The sequence below is a fragment of the Vulpes vulpes genome, chromosome 6 (assembly GCF_048418805.1).
Source record: "Vulpes vulpes isolate BD-2025 chromosome 6, VulVul3, whole genome shotgun sequence".
Lineage (NCBI taxonomy): Eukaryota > Metazoa > Chordata > Mammalia > Carnivora > Canidae > Vulpes > Vulpes vulpes.
This window is the reverse complement of record NC_132785.1, coordinates 101,421,504-101,448,015: the sequence shown is the minus strand read 5'-3', so window position 1 is coordinate 101,448,015 and position 26,512 is coordinate 101,421,504. Positions and strand designations below refer to the sequence as shown.

The 26,512-nt window shown below is 32.1% G+C and overlaps 1 protein-coding gene across 36 annotated transcripts in view; it reads right to left on the bottom strand.

Annotated features, from left to right (window-relative positions):
• The window catches only part of GPHN (gephyrin), a 620,367-nt gene that overhangs the window by 251,078 nt on the left and 342,777 nt on the right, over positions 1 to 26,512 (bottom strand). For all 36 annotated transcript variants that reach the window (XM_026008409.2, XM_026008412.2, XM_072761754.1 and 33 more), the window contains one exon: positions 15,198 to 15,292. In XM_026008409.2, coding sequence (XP_025864194.1) covers positions 15,198 to 15,292 — 95 coding nt within the window. The remainder of the gene's footprint in view (positions 1 to 15,197; positions 15,293 to 26,512) is intronic.

Sequence of the window (26,512 nt, the reverse complement as noted above, 5' to 3'; positions counted from 1 at the left end):
ACTGTAATCAGAAAGTATAATCCAATGAAAGAACTAAAGAGGGAGTCCTGGGTGGCTCAGTGGTTGAGTATCTGCCTTCAGCTCAGGGCATAATCCCAAGGTCCAGCATCAAGTCCCACATCGGGTTCCCTGCATGGAGCCTGCTTCTCCCTCTGCCTATGTTGCTGCCTCCCTCTCTCTGTATGTATCACATGAATAAATAAATAAATAAATCTTAAAAAAAAAAAAGAAACGCTACACATAAAAAGAATTGAACAGTAATGAAGAATGCCTTTGATGGGCTCATTAGTAGACTAGATACAGCTGAGAAAGAATTTCTGAACTAGAGGATATATCAATAGAACCCTGAAAACCGCAAAGCAAAAAGAATAAAGACTGAAAACAAAATAATAAAATACCCAGGGACTGTGGGACAACTACAGAAGGTATAACATATGTGTACTGGGAATATTAGAAGAAGAGAGAAAAGAACAGAAGAGACACTTGAAATAATAATGCTTGAGAATTTCCCCAAATTAATGCCAGAGACCAAATCACAAATTCAGGAAGCTCAGATAACTTCAAACAGGATAAACAGAAAAACAAAAAACAAACCCCAAACTATACCTACACATATAATTTCAAACTGCAGAAAATCAAAGAAAAAATATCCTGAAAGAAGTCAGAGAAAAAGAAAAATAAAATCCTTCCCTAAAGAGGAACAAAGATAAGAATTACACCTAACTTTTCCTCAGAAGCCATGCAAGCAGGAAGAAAGTACTGGGAAATATTTAAAGTGTTGCAAGAAAACAACAATCAATTTAGAATTCTGTATATTGTGAAGTTATCCCTTTAAAAGTGCAGGAGAAATAAAAGCTTCTCAAATAAAAATTGAGGGTATTTGTTGCCAGTAGATCTGCCTTGCAAGAAATGCTAAAAGAAGTTTTTTTTTTTAAAGGTTTATTTATTTATTCATGAGAGACACACAGAGAGAGGCAGAGACTAGGCAGAAGGAGAAGCAGGCTTCATGCAGAGAGCCCAATGTGGGACTCGATCCCAGAACCCTGGGATCATGCCCTGAGCCAAAGTAGATGCTCAACCGCTGAGCCCACCCAGGCGTCCCAAAATAAGTTCTTTTAGAAAAGGGAAATAATGAAATAGGTCCTTAAATAGAGCATAAAAGAGGAATAAATAAAAGTAAAATAAAAACTTATTTTTCTTAATCTTAATTGATTAACAGAATAGTTTATTCAAAATTACAATGCCAATAATATATTCAGTTATGTATACTTAAGTATAAATTTTATGTGTGGATATATATATATATGCTCATATATATAAGTGAAATGAGTGACAGCAATAATACAAAGGATGGGAAGAAGGAATTATGATAACTTTATTATAAGGTATCATGCTATTTGTGAAATAGTATGGTGTCATTTGAAAGTGGACTTGGATTCATTGTAAATGTATATTGTCAACTCTAGGGCAACCACAAAAAAAGTAAAACAAGAATTATAATCAGTATGTTAAGAAAGGAGAAAAAAACTGAATCATAATAAGGCTCAGTTAAAACAAACTAAAGGCAGAAGAAAAAGGGAAAAATAAAAATAGAAAAAGAGAATAGCAACAAATAGGAAACAGTATTAAATATGGTAGGCACTAATCCAACTATATTAGTAATCATTACAGATGTCAACGGTCTAAATGCACCAATTAAAAGACAGAGATTAAATAAAATAATAAATAAAAGACAGAGATTGTTAGACTCCCAACTATATGTTGTTTAGAAGAGATCACTCTAAACATAAAGATACATATAAATTAAATATAAGTGGATACAGAAAAACATATGCTAACATTGATCAAAAAAAGAAGGAGTAACTATATTAGTTTCAGACAGAGCAGACTTCAAAGCCAGGACAGATATCCATGCTAAAGAAGGACATTCATAATGATAAAGAATACAGAATGATTCTCAAAGAATACAGAATGATCTCAACTTGCATGCACCTAACAATACAGTCTCCAACTTTGTGAGGTAAAATCAAAAACTGCAAAGAGAAATAAGTCCACTATCATACTTATAGACTGTAACACCTCTCTGTCAGAAATGGACAGATACATGAGTGAGTAGAAAATGAATAAGGACAAACTTGACTTAACAACTCCATCAAACAACCGGGTATAACTGACATCTATAGACTATCCAAAGAGTATACATTCTCAAGCTCATGTGAAACATTTACCAAGGCAGACCACTTTCTGGGCTGTAATACACACCTCAACAAATTTAAAAGAATAGAAAACGTAAAAGAAATTTAAATTTAAATTTAAATTTAAATTTAAAAGAAATTCTACATATCTTCTTTCAGATCACACTGGAATGAAACTAAAAATCAGTAACAGAGAAATGATCAGAAAATCTCCAAATACTTAGAGAATAAACAGCACACTTTTAAATAATACTTGGGTCAAAGAAGAAATATCAAGAGAAATTTTGAAATATTTTGAACTAAATAAAAATGAAAGGGGCTGGGGTAATTGGCAAAATATGTGAAGGAGTTTAAGAAGTACAAATTTCTAGTTATAAAACAAATAAGACACAGAAATGAAAATTAAGAAAAAAAATCATAGGGAGAAAGAGATGAAGGAGGAAAGGAAGAGGTAGAGGGAGAGAGAAACTTCAAACTTTGAAATGCAGAGAAAGCAGTGCTTAGAGGGAAATTTATAGAACTGAAAACATTACTAAAAATAAAGATATTAAATCAATCATCTGAATTTCCACCTCAAGAAATTAGAAAAATAAAATAAAATTAATTCAAAGTAAGAATAGAAATAAAATTAGAAATCAATGAAACAGAAAATTGGCAATCAATAGAGAAAAACCTACAAAACCACAACTAGTTCTTTGAAGTGATAAAGCCTCTAGCCAGGCTAATTAAAAGAGAATACACAAATTACTAATATTAGAAATAAAAGAAGACATCACTACATTTCCTATGCACATTAAAAAGACAAGAATACTTTGAACAGCTCCATACTCATTCATTTGATAACTTAGATAAAAGGGATCATCCTTTCAAAGATGCAATCTGCCAAAACTCATATAAGAAAAGACAATTTAGATAGTCCTATTAACTTCTATTAAAGAAACTGAATCAATAATTAATAATCTTCCAAACAGAAGTACCAGGCTTGGATGTATTCAATAGTGAATTCTACCAAACATTTAAGGAAGAAATTACCCCATTTCTCCAAAATCTCTTAAAGAAGATGTAGAGGGAATACTTTCAAACTCATTTTATGAGATTGGTATTAACCTAATACTGAACCAAGCAAAGACATCATTAGAAAGAAAAACTACATACCAATATCCTCAACAAAATATTCGCAAATTGATCACAATACACCACAACTAAGTAGGATTAATCATCAGTATGCAAGGCAGGTTCAACATTTCAAAATCAATTAATATAATTCATCACATTAACAGGCTAAAAAAGAAAAGTCACATGATCATACCAATAGGTGCAGAAGAGGCATTGGACAAAATCCTACACCCGTTTGTGATCAAAATTCAGTAAACTAGAAATAGAGTGTGGACAGGAGTGAAATGTCCTCAAGTTTATCCCAACTTGATAAAAAATATCTATAAAAACCTATAGCTAATATATTAATGGTGAGAAATTCAAAGCTTTCTTTGTAAGATCAAGTATAATATTCCCTCTCATCACCCCTTTTCGACACTCTACTGGGAATTTTAGCTACTGCAATAGGATAAGAAAAGTATACAAACTGGGAAGGAAGAAACAAAAATGCCTTTGCTTATATATGACATGGCCATCTATGTAAGAAATCCAAAAGAGCCAATAAAAAACCTTCTTGAACTAATAAGTGATTATAGCAAGGTGGCAAAATACAAAGTTAATATACAAAAGCCAATCATTTTCCTATATACCAGCAATAAACAATGGAAACATGAAAATAAAACAAGATACCAGCTACATTAGCACTCCCAAGTGAAAGACATAAATCTAAAAAATTATATATATTATCTATGAGGAAAGCTATCAAACTCTCAGTGAAATCAACAAAGAACTAAGTAAAGTTCCTATTCCATGTTCAAGATAAGAACACTGAATATTATCAGAATGTTGGTTCTTCCCAGGTTGATCTATAGATTCAATGGTAATCTGAATCAAAATTCCAGCAAGTTATTTAATGGATATCTACAGGTTGATTATAAAATTTCTATGGAGAGGCAAAGGATTCAAAATAGTCAACACAACACTAAAGCAGAATGTAGTTAGAGGATTTATAGTAACAGATTGTGATTCTTTCTATAAAGTTATAGTAATTAAGATAGTGTGGTATTGATGAAAGAACAGCAATTAAATGAATAGAACAAAATTGAGAGCCCAGAAATGTAGACACACATAAATTTAGTAAATTAGTCTTTGACAAAGGAGAAGAAGCAATACAACGGAGCAAAGATAATCTTTCCAACAAATGGTACTGGAACAACTGGACATCTAAATTTTTTCATCTGCAAAAAAATGAATCTAGATACAGACTTTACATCCTTCTCAAAAATTAACTCAAAATGGGTCATAGAACAAAATGGAAAATACAAAACTATGAAACTCCTAGAAGATAACATAGGAGAAAACCTAGGTGAATTGGGTGTGATTACTTTTTAGATACAAAAAACAAGGCACAATCCATGAAACTGGACTTAACTAAAATTAAAAATTCTACACTGTGAAAAACTATGTTCACAGAATTAAAAGACAAGGCACAGAATGGAAAAAATATATTCACAAAGGTATATCTGATGAAGAAATATTAACCAAACATACAAAGAATCCTTAAAACTCAACAATAAGAAAACAAACAACCCAATTATAAAATGGGTCAAAGAATTTAACAGATAACTCCTCATAGAAGATAACAGATGGCTATATGCATATGAAAAGATGTTCAACATCGTATGTCATCAGAGAAATGCAAATTAAAGCAATAATTAACACTACACATCTATTAGAATGGCCAAAACTCTGAACTCTAACAACACCAAATGCTGGTGAGGACACAAAGCAACAGGAAATCTCATTCTTTGCAAAATGGTACAGCCATTTTGGAAGACAGTATCACAGTTTCTCAGACGACTAAACCTACTCTCACCATACAATCCAGCAATAGTGTTCCTTGATATTTACCCAAAGTAGTTGAAAACTTAAATTCACACAAAATCTGTACATTCATAACTGCCAAAATTTGGAAGCAACCAAGATGACTGTAAGTAGGTAAATGGATAAAAGGTGGTACATCTGGACAATGGAATACTATTCAGTGCTAAAAAGAAATGAGTTATCAAGGTATGAAAAGATATGAAAGAACTTAAATGTGTATTGCTAAACAAAAGAAGTCAATCTTGAGAGGCTGTATGGTTCCAACTTCATGACAAACTGGAAAGGTGAGAATTATGGAGACAGGAAAAAAAGTTCAGTGTTTTCCAGGTGTTGAAAAGGAAGAAGGGATGAATAGGCAGAGCACAAAAGATTTTTAGGACAGTGAAATATTCTGTATGATACCATAAAGATGGATATATGTTATTACACATTTGCCAAACTCGTAGAATGTACACCACCTAAAATAAATCATAATGTAAATGTAACAAATCTTTCATACATCGTTGGTAGTAATGTAAAATGATACAGTTATTCTGGATAATAATTTGACAGTTTAAAAAAAAAAACAGTTGTCATATGACTCAGCAAATGTACCCTGGGTATTTATTGCAGAAAAACAGAAACTTCTATTAACAAAACCTGTTTAAAAACACTCATAGTAACTTTTTTCATAAAAGCCAAACCTGGAAAAGATCCAGATGTCCTTCAATGGAAAAATGGTGGAACAAACTATGGTACATCCATTCCAAGGAATAAGATTCAGCAATGAAAAGGGATGAGGTATTGATTCATGTAACAATCTCTAGGGAATTATGCTGAGTGGAAAAAACCAATCCAAAAAGGTTACTTACTGCATGATTCTACTTACATGAAATTCTCAAAACGGCAAAATACAAAATGGAGAACAGATTAGTGATTGTCAAAGGTTTAGAAAGGAAGGCTTGGTGGGAAATAGGTGGGCATGGCAATAAAAAGACAACAGGAGGAATCCTTGTGGTGATGGAATTGTTCTGTATCATGACTGCATCAATGTTAATGTCGTGAGGGTAATTTTGTGCTAGTTTTATAAGTTGTTATCACTGGAAGAAAATTGATAAGGGTACATGGGATTTCTAAGCACTTACTTAGAAATTTCTTAAACTTTCATGTCAACTTTCAATTATCTTAAACAAAACGTTTTAATAACAAACTTCTAAAAGATGTACTGAATTTTTCATTTATGTAAATATAAAATTTTAATATGTAGATACTAGCCAAAGGTATGCATGTTTATAAAGTAAGAAGTATGCTGCATGTTTATAAAATTTGAATGTAGGAAACCAAGTGATGTTCTACTGAGAAAACATAAACTGGGGAGAAGTTTTAAGGGTTTGCCTATATTTTAATTGCTTTATTAAACATCATATATGCTTTCCACTGCTTTGTTTCCTTTTATTTTTCTCCCTCCTTTTTTGCCCTATTTTGAATGTTATCCTCATTAAATTTCATCCCTTTGCTCATTCTTTTAGTGATTACCCTAACAATTTTTGTACACTTAACTTTAAAAAAATTAAAGTTCATCAGTATCTTTAGTCGGTTAGAAAACACAGGGCTTTAAGAATATTTATCATCATCCCAGATTACATGCCATTGTTTTCAAGAATGAGTTCCAACACATTTTTTTCTTTCATAAATCAGTCATTATTTTTGTTTTATATGGTTAATTTATTTTAGATTTACTTAGATATTTACCATTATCTTTGTTCTCTTTCCCTTTCTGAATCTTGAACTCTTCACCTGAGGTAATTTTTCTTCTGACAGAAGGATATCCTTCAGTTTCTTAAAGTGAGGTTTTTTGGGTGATTAAAATCTTCCCATATATAATAGCAGGAAAATGACATTCTATGTATCCCCCTCCCCCGTTCTTGAATAAATGACAACTTTGCTGGATATAAAATTCTTGTTTAACAGTTTTTTTCTTTCAGCACATTGGAGCTATTATTCTCATAACTTCTGTTTCAATTCTGTTATTTATTGACAGGTTAGCAACCAGTCAAATTGCTGTTTAATTTTATACATTCTGTATTTTCTGCAATTTTTTTAAAAAAAATTATCTTCTGAAACTGAAGTTTACATTTGACAAAATATTAAAAATAAAAGGGTGCATATGAGTATTTAGAAAAAACACTGCAAGTGAAGATTATAATAATAAGATCTAAAAACAACCTGTAAAATCAATAGGGAAGCATCCTAGTATAAAAATTGATAAAGAATGTGAGTCTTCAACTTACAAATGAGGAACTACAAATAATCAATACACACATGTAAAATGTGTTATTAATGTTATAATACTGTTATCAAGCAAAAAAAAGTACATTTTAATAATAATGTATCATTTATTGCCCATCAAACTGGGAAAGAATCAAAATTAAAAAATCAAGATAAAGGGATGTGTGTTTTCTATAACTTTGTTGAAGTATAATTTATACACCATATAATTCATATTCTGTCAATTTATAAGATCTCTCTCTTTTTTAATTTGTGGCATTTTACAGTGCTAGTATGATATATCTAGTGTATTCCTTTTTACTCATCCTGGTAAGAATTTGTTTGGATTCCTGAATCTGAAGATTTGTCTTTCAAGATTTTTAGATTATTTTGGTATTTCAAGCATTTTCTTTCCTTCTCTATTGTCTCCTGATCCATTTATTTATTTTCTCACTCTATCCTTAATACTTTCTAACTTCTTCATTTTTATGTCTGTCAACCTGAACAGCATTCTGGATAATTTTTTCAAATAGTTTCATCTATTTTCCTAATTTTCTCTTCAACTGTATATAATCTGCAGTTTAATAAATTAAGTTTTAATTTTTCATATTTCACATATCAAAATGTAAAGTTATTTTTCAAACTATTTGTTTCTTACATAGAATTTATTTTATTTTTATTTTTTTAATTGGAGTTCAATTTGCCAACATATAGCGTAACACCCAGTGCTCATTCCATCAAGTGCCCCCCTCAGTGCCTGTCACCCAGTCACCACCACCCCCCACTCACATAGAATTTTTTTTTTAAAGATTTTATTTATTCATGAGAGACACAGAGAGAGAGACAGAGACATAGGCAGAGGGAGAAGCAGGTTCCCTGCAGGGAGCCCGATGTGGGACTCCATCCCAGGACCCCAGGATCATGCCCTGAGCTGAAGGTAGATGCTCAACCACTGAGCCACCCAGGCATCCCCTTACATAGAATTTTTAAGTTTCCTTTTATTAACTCTAAAACATTAGTTTTATTTCTTTTTATTGTCTGATAACATTAGGATTTAAAGTCTTTCACAGTCCACCTGTAGTTTCGTTTCTTATGATGCCTCAATTTTTGTATGTTTTGTCACTTTTTTTTGGTATATGTATGACCTTCTAAACTTCCTTAGAATTTTATCTGTGTGACAAATCTGTGAGGTCTAGGTTGAAGTAGAATCCTTTGAGAAATGATTTACTTCTGTCAACTGATTAGGACATTTTCAACCCAAAGCCACTTTAAATTTTCCTTTGTTTGATGTTTTTTATACTGCACAGGTAGTCCCAATGTGAACCATCATGAGGTTATGATACAGAGGGGAGAAAAGCTGGATTCAACTCCCTTTCAAAGCTAAGGAGATATCTGAAGGATTATTCTTTTTTTTTTTTTCTGAAGGATTATTCTTAAAAAATACACTGAATTGGTCCTGTGCTCTAGATGCTCTGATCTACATAGTGAACTAAAACTGCCATAGAACTGCTATGCTCTGTGCAAGGATCAGAAGATACTATAAGGAACCTGAAACGTGTTATTCAGATTGTGTATTATATGACTCATGATGCATGGGTATCAGCTATGATAAAACTCTTATCTTAGATTATTTTGCTTATAATTTATAGCTAACTATACATGCTGGGTGGGAGGAGGGGAAAGGTGCCAGCTTCCCTGAGTGGAGGTGGTCATTCAACCAAGTCTGTCTCACTTATCTTTTGCAATCTGGTGCACTTCCTCTGATGTTGAATCTGGATGTGCCTGAAGTACTATAGAACTGTCCTAAGAAAATGTTTATGCTATGTATGTTGTATTTCCTATCCTAAAACGATTTTAAAAAAATCGTGGTAAAATACACACACCATAAGATCTATCATTTAAATTAATTTTAAGTGCATAGTTCATTGGCATTACCTACACTCAAATTATTGTGCAATCATCATCACTGTTCATCTCTAGAACTTTTTCATCATCCTATACTGATACTCTGGCCCATTAAACAATGATTTTCTATTCTACCCTTCCAGCCTCTGGTCCAATATTTTCTATTTGACTATTCTAGATACCTCATATAAGTGCAATCAGAATTTGTCCTTTTTGTGTCTGGCTTATTTCATGTCTCCAAGATTAATCCATGTTGTGTCATGTATCAGCAGTGCATTCATTTTTAAGGCCAATATTCCACTGTATGTATATAACACATTTTGTTTATCCATTCACCTGTCAATGGACTTTAAGTTGCTTCCGCTTTTTGGCTATTGTGAATAATGCTGTTATGAACACGGGTGTACAAGTCTCTATTCAAGTTTCTGCTTTCAGTTACTTTGGGTTTATACTCAAAAGTGGAACTGCTGCATCATATGGTAATTCTATGTGTAATTTTTTTGAGAAACTGCCACACTGCTTTGAACAATGGCAGCACCATTTTACACTCCCAACAAAGGTTCCAGTTTTTCCACATCCTTACCTACCTTTTTTGTTTGTTTATAATAGCTATACTAGTAGGTGGGAGGTAGTATCTCACTGTGGTTTTAACATTTCTCCAAAGATTAGTGATACTGATTACCTTTCATGTGCTTATTGGCAATTTGTGTATATTCTCTGGAGAAGTATCTATTCATTTTTAAATTGGGTTGTTTTTGTGTTGTAGTTCTTTATATATTCTATTCTAGGTATTCAATCCTTATCAAATATGTGATTCTCAAATGTTTTCTCCCATTCTGCCATTTTACTTTGTTGATAGTGTGTCCTTTGAGGCGCAAAGGTTTTAATGATGATAAAGCCCAATTAAGCCTCTTTTTTATTGTTGTTGCCTGTAATTTTGGTATCATATTCAGGAAAACCACTCTAAATTTAACGTCATGAAGCCTTTCCTGATGTTTCCTTCCATGAGTTTGATAATTTTAGTTCTGGCATTTAGGTCTTTGATATGTTTTGAGTTAATTTTAGTATGTGGTAACATCATTCTTTTGCCTGTGGATATCCAGTTCTCCCAGAGCCATTTGTTGAAGACAGTACTTTCTTCATTGAATTGTCTTAGTACCCTTCTCAAAAATAATTTGAAGTTAAATACACAAGTTTATTTCAGGCCTCTCTATTATATTCCATTGGACTAAAAATATGATTTAATTCTAGTACAACTTCCTAGATTATTGTAACTTTGCATTTGGTTTGACATCAGGGAGTGGGAATCCTCCTACTCTGTTGTTCTTTTTCAAGGTTGTTTTGTTTCTTTGGGCCCCCTGGAGATTCCATATAAATTTTAGAATGGATTTTCTATTTCTGCAAGTTACACTGCTGTTTTTTGATAGGGATTGAATTAAGTCTGCAAATTGCTTTGGGTAGTACTGACATATTAACAATATTAAGTCTTCCAAACCATAAACATGGAGTTTATTTCCAGTCATTTAAATCTTCTTTAATTTTTGTCAGCAAAGTTTTATAGTTTTCAGTTACAAGTTTCTCATCTTCTTAAATTAATTACTAAGAATTTTATTATTTTTAATGTGATTGTAAGTGGAACTGTTTTCAAAATTTCCTTTTTGTATTTTTTGTTGTTAATGTATAGGAACACAACTGATTTTTGGATGTTGATTGTGCATCTTCAACTCTGCTGAATGTGTATATTAGTTCTAATAGTGTGTGTGTGTGTGTGTGTGTGTGTGTGTAATTGTTAGGGTTTTCTACAAATAAGATCATGTCAGAGAGAAGACAAATTTACTTCTCCCTTCCCATATTAGATACCTTTTATTTCTTTTTTCCTGCTTAATGTTTTGGCTATAACTTCTAATAGTATGTTTAATGAAAGTGGCAAAAGTGTGAATCCTGGTCTTAATCTTGCTTTGGAGCAAAAGCTTTGTCTCTCACCACTATGATGTTAGCTGTATGTTTTTTAATATAAGTCTTTATTATGTTAAAGTAATTTCCCTTCACTCCCAGTTTGTTGAATGTCATTAATATGAAAACATACTGAATTTTGCCAAATGCTTTTTCTGGATGTGGTATATCACCCATGTGTGTGTGATATATTACATTGGTTGCTTTTCATATGTTGAACCACCCTTGGATTCTAGGGATATATTCCACTTGGTCATGGTGTATAATCCTTTTAATACACTGCTGAATTTGTTTTTGCTAGCATTTTGTTGAAAATTTTAACATCAATGTTCATAAGGGATACCGATCTGTAGTTTTCTTGTAGTTCTTTGTTGGGCTTTGGTATCAAGACAATGCTGGCCTCAGAGAATTAGTTAGGAAGAGTTCCCCTTTCTTCCATTTTTTAGAAGAGTTTGAGAAGGACGGTGTCTGTTTTTCTTCAAATGTATGGTAGAATTCTGCAGTGAAGCCATCTGGTATAGCCATTTTATTTAAAGGTAGGTTTCTGATTACTAATTCAATCTCCTTACTAATTACAGATCTATATGATTTTCTTTTTTTTTTTTTTCTGATTCAATCTGAATAGGTTTTGTGTTTGTAGGAATCTGTCCATTTCATCTAGGTTATCCAATTCATTGGCATACAGTTGTTCACAGTACTCTCTTATAGTCCTTTTTATTTCTATAGAATTGGCAGTAATGTCCCCATTTTTGTTTCTGAGTTTAGTAATTTGAGTCATGTCTCTTTTTTCTTAGTCAATAGAGCTAAAAATTTTTCAGTTTTTGTTGATCTTTACAGGGAGTCAGTATTTGGTTTAATTGATTTTTCTATATTATTGCTCCATTTTCTATTTTATTTATCTCTGCTTTAATCTTTATTATTTTCTTCCTTCTGTTAGATTTGGATTTCTTTTTCTTTTTCTAGTTCCTTAAATTGTAATGTTATGTAGTTGTTTTTGATATCTTTCTTTTTTTTAATGTAAACATTTACAGCTATAACTTTTCCTGTTAGCACTGCTTTCTGTGTATCATTTAAGTTTTGGTAAGAAACATAGAGCCAGAGGCAGTTGAATGATATTTTTCCAAGTGCTGAAAGAAAATAACTGCCAATCCAGGATTCTATATCTAGTGAAAATATCTTTCAGGAATGAAGGTAGAACGAAGATATTTCCAGATGAAGGAAAGTTACTAGAAGGCATTGTCAGCAGACTTGCTGTCAACCAATAACAACACCACAACAGTGACCAACACTTAAATAAGACTTATTATGAATCAGTTGTTGTTTTTAAGCATTTTATACAAACTCATGTAATCCAAAAAAAGGTTGTTACTATTAACATCCTTATATGCAGAAGAGAAAACAAAAACAAAAAAATGTTAAGTAGCTAGCGAGTAGTAGAGCTAGAATGCGATCCAAGCAGTCTGGCTTCAGAGATGATGGTCTTAACTATTATTTGATACTATCTTGTAACTGACTTACACATAATAACTGGAGGATATTTCATCACATAGATGAAAACCATTTTAAACAGATTTAGTAATTTAAAAAATATTTTTCTTTAATGTTGCTCTCTAGAGATAAAAATAGGAAGGAGAGGCAACAACTTTCATATACTACTTAGAAAAAAATAATATAGAATTAGGATGAAACACTGATTTATCAACAGTAATTATAACTAAACATTTTTTGAGTACTTACTATGCGTCAGAAGTTATTTTAGGGTCTGAGGATTTAAAAATGAATATGATAAAGTCCTGGTTCTTAAGGATTTTATATAAATTAGGTAATACAAATAAGTACATAATTACAATATAGCATTTGCTATAACAGAAGCATGTACAAAGCCTAAGGTACATACAAGGTAAAAATGGTATAGAAACGAAACATCAATCTAATCATGGCTGTTCCAAAATATTAATTTTTAAAAGGCCTTGAAAATGTTCCCAAAAATGAACATTTAGGAAAATATTCCATAATTTCTTATGCATAACTCACATATACTACTATTTCTGTTTTAAATTTGAAAACAAATTCTCAGTTAAATCAGCAATAAACAGAAAGAAAAGACAAAAGAATATGTTACGATACTGTATATTTATTTTAATTTTCAAAGCCTTCAGTATAAAGATGATGGACTTATTTCAAAGTATTTAGGATCAACTCCTGCTGATTAATTTTCCATTTACTCAACAGTCCAGTCCTCAGCAATTGTGTGGATTTGGAAGGTAAAAGAGGAATTAATCCAGAAAAATCTTTCAATAAGACAAATAGTGATCCTACTATGCTGGATCAAGAAAGCTATAAAGAGTTACCTTAACAATTGCAAAGAATAAGTTCTCCAGCTAAACTGCGGGATCCTTAAGGTGAGGACCATACCTTATTTTTCTTTCTATCCATAGTATCCCTGATGGTTAATATGGGACCTAGCAAATAGAGTATTATGTTTGCTGAACAAGATATTTTTTACAAAAGAATTGATAAAAGAAGTTTACTTTTTCTTGACTATAGTATTGTATGCCAAGAAAGAGTTCTTTTATGTTCAAAGGTCACTACTCAATTCCATAGAGTAAAGGGATCAAATGTGACCCTTGACCTCAGAAGTGTAGGCAATGTAAGGATGGTTTAAAAAAGAGCAGCATAGGTTTGCCTGGGTAGAGTAGTCAACTGGGCATCTGATTCTCATTTTTGGCTCATGTCTGATCTCAGGGTCATGAGATCAAGTCCCACATTGGGCTCTCTGCGCTCAGCATGAAGTCAGTTTGAGTTTCTTTCTCCCTCTTACTTTGCTCCCCGCCCCGCCCTGTACTCTCTCTCTGAAATAAATGAATCTTAAAAAAAAAAAAAAAGAACAGCATATAAGGATCAATATAAGCTCCTTAAAAGATCAGCACAGACTTTTAAATGTATAATTTCTGCATGCTTTTGTAATTCATTTTTGCTCTTACTAAAATTAAATGTTCTAATATAGGACATGTGACAGCAAAAATAATACAGTAACTAATGACCAATTCACATTTCCCTGTAGCTGTGCTTCAAGTGGCTACCATTAACGGGATATAAAACCTGTCTAAGTAACAGAAAGGGCATCATGATTCATATTCCATGTGTTATATAGATATATTTCGCTTTATATTCATATTACACATAGGATGAATAAGCAGCTATATATAACAATTACAAAACTGTGCAATTATAAAGTTGCTATGTATTTTTAGATTGCTCTAAGATCAACTGCCTATTAATCAATGCTCATTAAATCAACAGATCCTAAGTCGATACTTCTGTTTAACTTAAATGATGTATGTTGTCCTCATTAAAGGTTTTATTCTAAGAGTTACTAAAACAATTACAAAAAAATAACTGTCACACAGAGAATGGATGTCAACATCTGTGTCAACAAAGGCATAATTTTAAATATACTAACTTAATATACTATTAATATATTAATTCAGCTTTTTATGGTCACACATGAATATACCTACTTACAAATCCTTAATATATGAGAATAACTTTAGGAAAAAAGTCTACTGTTTCATTTTATTAAACTAGCATTTAATGACAATTAATGAATATTTATCAATGATTACAAATAATCATACACAAAAATAATTTTACATCTTAGTAAACTGGACTCTTCTCTGGGTTAGGATTGACAGCTTTCAGCAAAGTATAGTATCTTCTAAAAGTTTAACATACATGTAAAAAAAAAACTTGAAGGAAAATGGTCAAGATTTAATTAGGATACTAAGAGTCAACTCTGGGGGAAAAAAGGGAGCACATTTAAGTGTTATTGGATTAAATTTCTTATATTTATTAGTCTATTGTAGTGATTAGTGGTATGGAATTAATTTTCTTTGCAACATGTTAGTGCTTTCTTACCTAGAGAGCATGCCCAGAGGTGTAACATTAAGTGATCCCATCAGCATTGCCAGGGCCATCCCTGGCGCTTCCCGTTCTATTACTTCTTTTGTAGCCTGTAATTAAAGATTAAATAGCAGACTGAGTGAAATTAACCAAAAAGAAGGAAGGCAGAGTAGTAAACTTAATTTAAAAAGTAATTATAAATATTGCTTTCTATAGACCATACTTTATAGTTCCTAAACATTGTATTAGAGGTCTCAAGACCCGGTCTTGAGACCTTTGAATAAAAGCTGAGAACCAGGACCTCCAGAGAAATAGGATGTATTAGTAGACCTCTTTATCTCTTACAACTCAGAGGTATTTGATGTAAATCTCATCTAAGAACCTAAATTTACGACATAGCCTTAGATTGCTGTAATAGCTCAATAGATTTTCACAGGGCAAGAAATCTGGGTATTTTTCAACTATTGCACATGAAATAATCCCTAAAACCTGAGATAATTTTGTATCTCTCCCAGATCTATTATTTTATGATATAATTAAAATGAACTCAGAAAGTCACCACATCAACTTTCTCATGTATTGGGTAGAAGAAAAACTCAATTTACCATCTTCATATTTTCAATATAAATTAACTATCTTATTATTGTAAAAAAGAATCAATGAGGTGGTAGGCTTTAACTATATAATAGAAGTTTTAAGATAGAGTATTCTTAAGACAAGGGTAGTCATTCTATTTCTTCTTGAAATAGAAGAAATAGAATAAAGAAGACAGCAAAGTTTCATTTTCTAAAGGTCAATCAAATAGATACATTTATAATACTGTGATGGTAAAGATATGTTTTAGGCATACAGGACTGAATCCATTCCTAATCTTCTATTTCTACAGATGTAACAGGTTACAATAATTGGGTGCAATATAGGAATAAAGATTGCAAACAAACAAACAAACAAACAAACCCAAAACCTAGTCCAGTAAATAAGAAGAAAGGCAAATGAAATAAAAGGCAAATTATGGAGGAATATAAAGAAAGGTTGATTTTTAAAAGTATTTTATTATAAGTAGAGGGATAGTACTAAATAAGATTGTAGCTCTGGGCAAAAATTAGTTAGGGCCTTGACAAAGTAAATAAAATCCATCAAGTACATGTTAGATGCTGGTTGATGTTATAAATAAACTTTTAAGACACATATAAATTAGTTATTTAATACCTTATAATTATATAGAGTAAACGATTACCAGAATTGATGTGATCTACTGGTCTGCCGAATTCCAGCATAATGCAATATTTAACAACAGCAGAAATTTTAAAGAAATATTAACACTATCATAATGCTTTTCAATAAACCTGCCTTAAAAACACAGAATTTTTTAATTCTCTAAGAAACTCCTAAATTCCTAAGTGTGAGAATTGATTACTTTCATTTAAATATATAGCTGAAAAAATGTCAAGCTAGCATTATCTAGAATCTATCAGTTGTTTTCCAAATTCAAATATCTGGTACGATTCTGAGATCTCCTGAGAACAAACATTATTTCTGCATTACGAACTGCTTTACTGATGTTTACAACCTTTTCTTAGAGACTGTAAAACCGTAGAGAACAATCTTAAGAGAATTCTTTGGGTAGGACTAATAATTATTTCATTATCTGTTTGAAAAAGTCACAAGAGCAGTGTTCAGCATTTAATCAACTTGGGATCCACGTAAAGATGATGTACTCCAAGTAAATTAACACACTTTATTCAAGGACAAATGAAGAAAATGTAAAAGTCGCTGAGAAGTCTTTTCACTTAAACAGATACTTCAAGTAATAACATTTATCCATACAACAAATATTTATTAAACATCTAATGGGAATCCCTGGGTGGCTCAGCGGTTTAGTGCCTGCCTTCAGCCCAGGGCATGATCCTGGAGTCTCAGGATTGAGTTCCATATCTGGCTCCCTGCATGGGGCCTGCTTCTCCCTCTGCCTGTGTCTCTGCCTCTCTCTCTCTCTCTCTGTGTGTCTCTCATGAATAAATAATAAAATAAAATCTTAAAAAAAAAAACATCTAGTATTTACTAGGTATTATTCCAGGCATTGATGTTACAGTAGTGAACAAAACAAACTTTTAAGAGTGTGCAAACTCAGTGTTTGTATAACCCTGATTAATGAATTACATATGACAATTACCTATAAGAGATGCAATTCACTAATTTCTATAGATTCTCTAAAATATACCACTGGGTTTGGTTGGGCCACAGTGGTCTACCTAGAATGCTTCTTCTCACTTTTCAAAGAATTGTTTCACTGTATGTAAGTAGATCCAATGAAATGGCTCAGTAAAACTCGTATTTATATTAGGAAGTATTTGAGGCCATTGTATGTCACATTGCACTGTGATCCTCTTTAGGGGGAGGAGAAACTTTCTCTGAAGTGTCATGTCCAGGAATGGGTACTCCTCTGTGTCACCAGTTTTGTTTTGTCTTTTAAAAACTTAATGGTTGTGAATCAAGTTACCCTTGAAAACAGAGACAGACTTATGGATACTTTTTAGTACAGAACACAACTTAATTTCATCTTACTTTTCCTTGCTTAATTTCCCCACATTTATGTTATTAAAAGTTCTGTTTTTACATATTTGGGCAAACCATCCTAAATACTTTTCAGAGTATTAATATACATATTGATGATGGATAGATGGATGAGTAAATGTATTCTTCATACAGAAATCTTCATTTTTTTCTAAACGTAATTTAGGGAGGACAATTGATGGGGAAGCCCCCTAGATAATCTGGGCCTATAAACACATAGTTTCTTTATTTTAGACCATAATAGGAAAATATATACTGTGGTGATGCCACTAAAAGGCACTAATGTCTACAGTGGTAAGTGCTGAAGTTGTCAAACTCTTTCTAGGACTAGACACATATCAACCTTTTTGATAAGGTCTTTCTAAATAATGGAAAAAATAGTCTTTTTTTTTAAAAACATCTATAGCCAATATATCTTTTCAATAAAATATCAGAGCCCTTCTATTTACTTTTTATTTATTTTCTCTCCTACTAAGGCTGGTAGAGCAGAAAGACCACCATCTGTGACATCAGACAATTCCACCACACAGTTAAGCTTCATGAGAGCAAGAGCTGGATAGATTGCAGCACCTAGTACAGTGCCCCACTATAGTATGTGTACTCAATAAATACTTGTTGATTAAATATAGGATGAATAAATGAACCAATATAGGTTTGAAACCCAGCTGTATCACTCAGTTGCTCTGCGAATGAGTACAAAACCTCTTGGAGCTTCAGTGTACTTATGAATAAAATAGAGATAATAACAAAACCTACCTACATGTTATGAGAATTAAATCACCTAGCATAGAATAGGCATTCAATACATGTCAATTCTCTTTATGCCTCTTCTTTCCAATTCTCCTTACATCCTTGCAGTTTTGATTATACCAGTTAGAGACCAGGAACAATACAAAAATCCAGAAACCAAACCTAGAAAACAGTAGTTGAGAAGCAGAGATGAGGGGAAAGAGAATGGAGAGCAAAAACCTAAATGTAAGAACACTGGCAAATGGGGGACAGGAAGCAGAAAACTGAAATCTTGGATAAGGGAACAAGCAACCAAATGAAGCATTGGAATCAGAAGATGGACAGGACAGCAAGAGCTGACTAAAAACATCTATAAACCATAAATGAAAAAGTACAACTAGAAGGCAAAGAGCAAGGGAATAAGATTTACTTTAGAATCAAATAAGAAAGTACTATCTATCTAAATTATTAGAAAATGGAAACAGAAGAATGGTTTTAATAAGTTTAGCTTCATCTGTGCCTGTTAATGAGTATATAACAAGCATTCATTATCAACAGGCTGTTAATAATCAATGGACAAAAAGAATGCCATTGAAAGTTTGAATTTTTTTCTTAGCTTAAAATTGTTTCCAACTTTCTTATACATTATTAAGTATTAAATTCTTTTTCTCCTCGAGTAATGGCAGAAGTTTATATTCTTACTTCAGATATAACCTTTTCTGAACTACTAGAGTCCAAAATAATAAGGTTTAAATGGATTTAGCCATTCTCTTTAAATAAAACATTTCATCTTTAACTTAATACTTTCTCAACTATGAAACTTGTTAAATACTTTCTAAACTACAAAACCTCCTATGGAAAATCACTTATCTTTTTTAATTTTATCAGTGACACTTTCAAGATAACATTAGTCCGGAAGTGCTTCAAAGACTGCTCAAATTGCAAAAAAGGGTGTCATAAACAATGATTTTATAGCCCAGAGAACTTGTCAATGAAATTCAGATCCATTTTAATTTCACAGGAAAACAATCTTTAAAAATGTTATTGCTAAGAGGCAATGATGTTTAAATATGCACAAGACACATTAGCTAAATATAAATGTGAAGAAATTCCTCAAACTCATGGTGACTGTGAAAAACTACTTAGTGTAGATAGTGTTTTTAAATTTTTTCTAGACATATTTTTGTCAACAACATATAATTGATATATTAATATTTATATGTTTGTTGCTTGACTATATAGATTTAAGAAAATTTCCTAACAATTATTGCAGTACTCTCTGATTAAATAATCTTAAATAACAAAGATTATCTTTGAAATGCCATCTAATAATGTTACTAATAATGTTATTAATAAAGCTAATCTGTCAAGGTCGGATATAGTTAGAGCAGTTGTTCTCAACCTTGAGTGTGCATCATAATGTCCTAAACACCTTGTTAAACACTGACTGCTGGGTCTCACTCACAGATTTTGATCAGAAAGTCTGGGTGGGGCCTCAAAATATACATTTTAATATGTTTCCATGTTATGCTCATAATGCTGTCAAAGGACCACAATTTGAAAAAAACACTGCAGATGGAATGAGGCAGATTAATGGTTACGTGTATCACTTGATCTAATCTTCATGATTACCTTATATTCAACTTTAAAGTAGATTGAGATAAATGTGGAGTATTTATCAGAGTAAATATAGACTTAGAGAGGAGATAAATTAGGTAAAAAAATAGGCAGTTTGATGACACCCAATTAAATTTTCCTTTATTGTTTAAGGGCAAACACATTAATTTTATTTTGTGCCTTTAAAAAAGGGTTATAATAAACCATTCAGAACCTACCTCTATAATTATCCTATGGTACAAAGAAGCTATCTTAATATATTCCTTTTTTCAGGACTACACATTATGGATAATACGTGTACATGACTAACTCCTGGGGATATTCAGGGAGCACTAGCTATAAATCTATTCCTTTCCTCTCTCATTTAAGGAAGAGAGTAGAATGAAAGAGTCATATTATCTAAGGGCAGCCTTGACTTTATTCTAATTAATTACAATACTCATATGCATATTTTGTTAATTTTATATTAGCTGCAAACACCTTTCAACCAATCATAACACATCAGTGTATCATAACATGTGATTAAGTGGATGAAGGCTACTGTAACAAAGGAGAAGCTGCAACCAGGGAATGAAGGTAGTTATCTCAGTTTTACTTCGAAGATATGATCTTATTTATGTATTTCTTTTCCTCAGAGTTTTTAGCCTTCTTAAATATTTACATCTTCTTCCACTCCTAGAAGTAGAAAACTTCTCAAAAAGGAGACACTCTCAAACTGTTTGTCAGTTAAAGTTGTACAGTGTTTAAATAAGATCTTCATATGATGAAAGATAAAGGAGAGAGTTTAATTGTACAAAACATACAAAAAAGAGTAAAAATTTAAGTATTGCAGCAATGCCATCTTCCATTTCATTCAGTGAATATATACTCTGCAGTGAGCATGAGATGCCAAGAGTCCCACAGTTCAACTCAGTTTACTGAGTTAACATATCACCATGCTAAGTAAGATTCTAATGTTTAAAGATAAATATTTCTTCTATGGCATGGGGTCTTTTTTTTTTTTTTTTTAACTTTTTTTTTTTTTATAAATTTTTTTTTTAAATCTTATTTATTTATGATAGTCACACAGAGAGAGAGAGAGGCAGAGACACAGGCAGAGGGAGAAGCAGGCTCCATGCGCCGGGAGCCCGATGTGGGACTCGATTCCGGGTCTCCAGGATCGCGCCCTGGGCCAAAGACAGGCACTAAACCACTGCGCCACCCAGGGATCCCGCATGGGGTCTTTTTAAAGCAAGCCAACCAATATATCTAGCTCAACAAAAAGATCTATTTATTTATTTAAATTATTTTTAAAGAGACTTTATTTATTAGAGAAAGAGTGTATGTGCAAAAGAGAAAGAGAGAGAAAACAAGCAGGGGTAGAGGGGAAGCAGACTCCCTGCTGAAGCAGTAAGCCTGATGTGGGGCTCCATCCCAGGACCCTGGGATCATGACCAGAGCTGAAGGCAGACACTTCCCCAAATGAGCCACCCAGGCACCCACAAAAGGATTTATTTTAATACTGGAATAAAAACCGAGTTTTGGACTACTGAGAATATGGCTTTTCATGGGTGATTACAAGATTTCTAAGTGTTACTTTAACAATGTAAATCTCACCTTGTTTTCTAACATTTAGATCCCAAACCCGTTAACCAACTTGAGAATACATAGCAAATATTTTTTAACTTTACAACTTTTCTCTTTACACAGTGAGTTATTTTTCACATTATTTTCCTCCTTTATCTAAACATTAACTTGATAATCAAATTCTCCAATAAAAAAATCAGGGAACTCAGATGAGAAAATTATTTTTATAAGAGATTTTTATGAGAATACTTATCTTCATATTTCACTTACATAAATAGCACTACTTTACATCTCATTGCAGGGAAAGGTGAAAGAATAGTGATCTATGGATTATTAGCATTTTTATATTTGCAAATATTTGCAATATACATTTATTCATTTTTGGCATTATGTGAAAAATAATATAGTTTTCCTTTAAGGTACTGTGTTGGTAGCATATGTCTTTTAATCCATATAGAAAAAATGCTCCTCAAAAGCTGATATGTAGATATGGGAAAATATACTGTTTCTCAAATCTGAAGAAAGATGAAGTTGAAAGACGATATAATTTGAAATTGCACTAAATGGGGCTGTCTGGTTAGTTAACTAGTGAGAACATAACCCAGTCTCTATTCCAGCTACTCTGAAGTTTGTTTTTTTTTAATGTAGTAAGTAGTGTATAATATAAACAGAAACATAACAGTTGCCTTAAAAAAACTATACATTGAATCTTGACTTTAATAATGATGACACATAATTACTTGATATATCTAAAGCAAGTTTTAATATTCATATATATAACAATATAACTACATGTGCTTAAACATCTTAATTGAGAATAAAAGAAACAAGCTCCTACTTTAGGCCTATATGTACTATTTGGAGATGGCTCACTGCCGACTGATTTTAGAAAGCCTAAAACTCTGCTCTTATGCCCTAAGATGTAATAATTCTCACTGTGGCCTAAGGACATGTAATTACCATGTTTAAAGTTCTCATTCTGCAAAACTGGATTTTCACTAGAATAGGCACATGTGATAAAGTGAGAGGAACAAGAAATAGATGAAGTAAAGGAAGCAGGATGAGTGGAAGAACTGTTGAAAGAAAAAAGCAAAAACAGCTCCTATTTTAATTATCATTATAAAGTGGTGTATTTTTGTCATCTCATATCACCCTCAGTTTTAAAATTAGAAGTCAATTGGAAAGAAGAAAATGAATAAGTCCTTCCTAAAAAGAAAGAAATCCAGTATTTCTGTTTTGAGATAAACTTAACTAAGTAGAAGTTCCATTAGTAAAGATGAGAAAAAAATGTATACACTTAAGTATTTGGAGCCTATGGTATGCTGTAGCTTGAGTTAAACAAGTTGCTCTACAGTTGCTCATCTAAAGATTGATTATAACCTCTCATTTAATGATTAAGCTTTTTATTTGTCATCTATAACCTAACAGTCCTTCATTGTTCACATATTAAATGAGTATCAGCTTAGGCTTTTATGCCTCTGGAAATTTATTCTCTGTTTTCCATTTGTAAAAAGTGGTAATAATATTTATTACATTTCTTATAAAACTAAAGCATTTTTAGCTAACTGAAAGGATACAGAATATAATGTTAGTATGAGAACATACACTACATTAAATTTATAATGCTCTGAAAAAGACTTATTTCTCATGTTTACTACACTGGAGAACTAAACATGACTAATATTATTTAACTGTGTACTTCAATAATAGAAATATTCACATCAGAAGTTTTAATTTATGGTGCTTTTCTTACAAAACACCTACCAATATTTTGTTTAAATAGTTAACATATTCCTGTATTACATAAATACAGAGGAGATTTATTGATTCGCTTTTTGTAAATTTTATGACTAATCCAATGTCAGAGGGTAAATCAATAGAAAACTCCAGAAAGGAACTCAGACCTATAAATTTCAATTCTGAATTTAATCCATTAATCTATTATTGTATGCTTTCAATTTATAAGGCACTGAACCCTTTTCAGACACAGGAATGATTTTTTTTCCTCTGCTTAAATGCAATAAAACATATAAAATACTAAGTATCATTCCTAATACATATCAAGTACTTAGCAAATTTTGGGTACTATTATACTGAAACACAAATCTAAAGCCACGTATGTTGTAGAAGTTATTATAGCGAAAGCCATTATGAAAACTTAATAGTTCTATCAGAAAGAGAATAGAAGCTATGAGAGAAGCATGTCTGTTTTTGAATGTGTATGAATTACCGGAAGATGTCTGAAGAATGCAACATACTAGTGACAATCTTGAAAACTTAATGAAGAATTACCAAAGCAGCAGTTTTGAAGACCTCAATTACCAGGAAGATAGCCTTGGACATTACCATACCTTTCAAGGAGATTGGGAAAGGAATGTGAGAAGATTGAATATATCTTTTGAAGGAAAAAGAACTAATAGCACCTCTTGATTTATGATTTTGCTTAAGTTTAATAGAAAACAGTAATGTAGGAGAGCCTAGTTGTCTCAGTTAAGTGTCCAGCTCTTGATTTTGGCTCAGGTAATGATCTCAGGGTCATGGGATCAAGCCCCACGTCAGGCTCTGTGCTTAGTCTGTGGCCTGCTTGTCCTTCTCCCTCTGCTCCTCCCCACTCTATCTTTCTTAAATAAAATCTTAAAAAAAAAGAGAAAGAAATAAAACAGCAATGTAACTATGCACCTAGCAAACATGAAAAAATGTGTCCATAACTTTATATTAATTTTTAAATTTCCCTAACAATCATACACTAAAATTTAAAACTGTAAAAACAACAGTTGTCAGCATGGGAATAAGACTCAGGATGGTGAATAAAAGGGTAATATAAAGGATCAATGTTCCACTCAATTCAAGTTAATGCTCTGCTGCTTGTAACACAGGGGTATTAATATACTCATTTTCAATCAACCATTATTATACTTCATAATAGAAAAATTTACTTTTTAAGAATCTCCACATATACAAGAGTGGATTAAAAATGTCAGTGAGTTACAACCTAGAAGAAATATAAAAGGAAGAACATATTATTTATTAAATAAAATTGACATAAGTTAGATGAAAGAAAATCCTTACCTTTATTATATTGGAAGAAAAATCTCTTAACACGAAACTTAAAAATAATTGGAGGCCTAATTCTTAAAAACTGTTCTAAAAAGAGGTGCAGCTATCCTTGCCACTGTATATTTGCATAATTACAGGAATGCAAAAAAGATTATAAATATAACAAGTTCTTAGAAAATAACAGTTTTTATATATACTCTGATTTGAAATACATGTGTATAAAATAAGATTTTAGTCTATGAGGTTCTTCCATGGAAACAATTTTTTATAGACTCGTGCAACACACATATTCTTTTGATGTGGAATTTGGGGTTAATATTTCCAAATCAGGATCTGTACTTCAAGTTCTCAGGATTGCAGACTCTTTAAGAACATTCATACTATAGTACTTAGAATAGTTTGCTATCCAAATGAAGCCTATGTTGCCTTAAAGACCAAGATTTAAGAAAAGTTAAAATAGAGTACAACATTGAAAAAATATTACTTCATAAAACTGAGGATAATGAACACATGTTGTAGGATTGGGATTGAATTCTTCAAGTTAGGGCTACAGGAAACTGAACAGATGACTCTACTAGGGTGGCTGGTAGGAGTGGGGAGGAAGTTGGTTGTATCCACAAATCTCATCATCTAGTCAGAATGGGTAGAAATGATTATCCTTATTAATATACAAACAACACATATACCAACATACACACAAAACCATAGGCTGTTTATTTATAATCTTTCCTCTTTCAATGCTATCTTGATGCCCATTTTAGCTCTATGATATGCTCTAGAAATTATACTCCTATGTGTGACTCAGGCTATACAAGAGCCAAACCCACAAGAATCAACAAAGGATATTTTAAAAATTCAGATTTTTTTAAATTCAGGTTTTTGAAACAAACCTGAAAGATTTGGTAACCAAGCAATATTATTTTATATTAGGATAATTATGAACAGGCTAACTCAGATCCTCTCTTCACATAAAAAATTAAGTATCTAAGAGCAAAGGATACCCAACGCATAAATATTAAGTAGGGCAGATGGAAACTGGCATTTTGCTCAAAACTACAATAGGAAGGATAGACTTCTATACTTAACAGAATTTGCCTCTAGGGAAAAGACAGAAAACAAAGAAATAAATGGGGATGTGGGGAATGGTAAGACTAGATTCTGTCATGCTCTGGTTTCCCAGGTTTCTTCTCTCCTTAATGCAGGTTGCTCAGAAGCTGAGACATTTTGTAATTTTCTCTGAATAATTTTTTCAGATACCACAGCAAATTCTCTATTTTTAAAGCTTCTTATATGACAAAATGATGGGTCTATGTAAGCAATATTTTCCTTAAGTCTTCCTGACCTGTCTCTGATCAGCAACAATAACAAGAAGATATCAAAGAGAAACATTAGTTTTTACACTTGGAAGAAATCAGAAAAAAAGAATAAAATTATGACAGTACTCATTTCCAGCATCTCAAAATAAATCTGACCTAAATCAATCAGGGCAAATGTAGGTCTACTCTTAAAGTTAGTTATAAAAGTGGAGATTAAATCTGAGTTGTTCTTGTGTCATTGAGAGAGGTAGGTAGTATTGCATAATAGTGTAGTATTAATTTTAGGGGTAGAATTTTGTGATTCATCAGTTGCATATAACACCCAGTGTTCATCATATCAAGTGTCCTCCTTAATGCCATTACCTAATTGCCCCATCTACCCATCCACCTCCCCTCCAGCATCCCTCAATTTACCTATATTTAAGAGTCTCTTATGCTTTGCCTCCTTCCCTCTCTGTCCTTAATTTATCT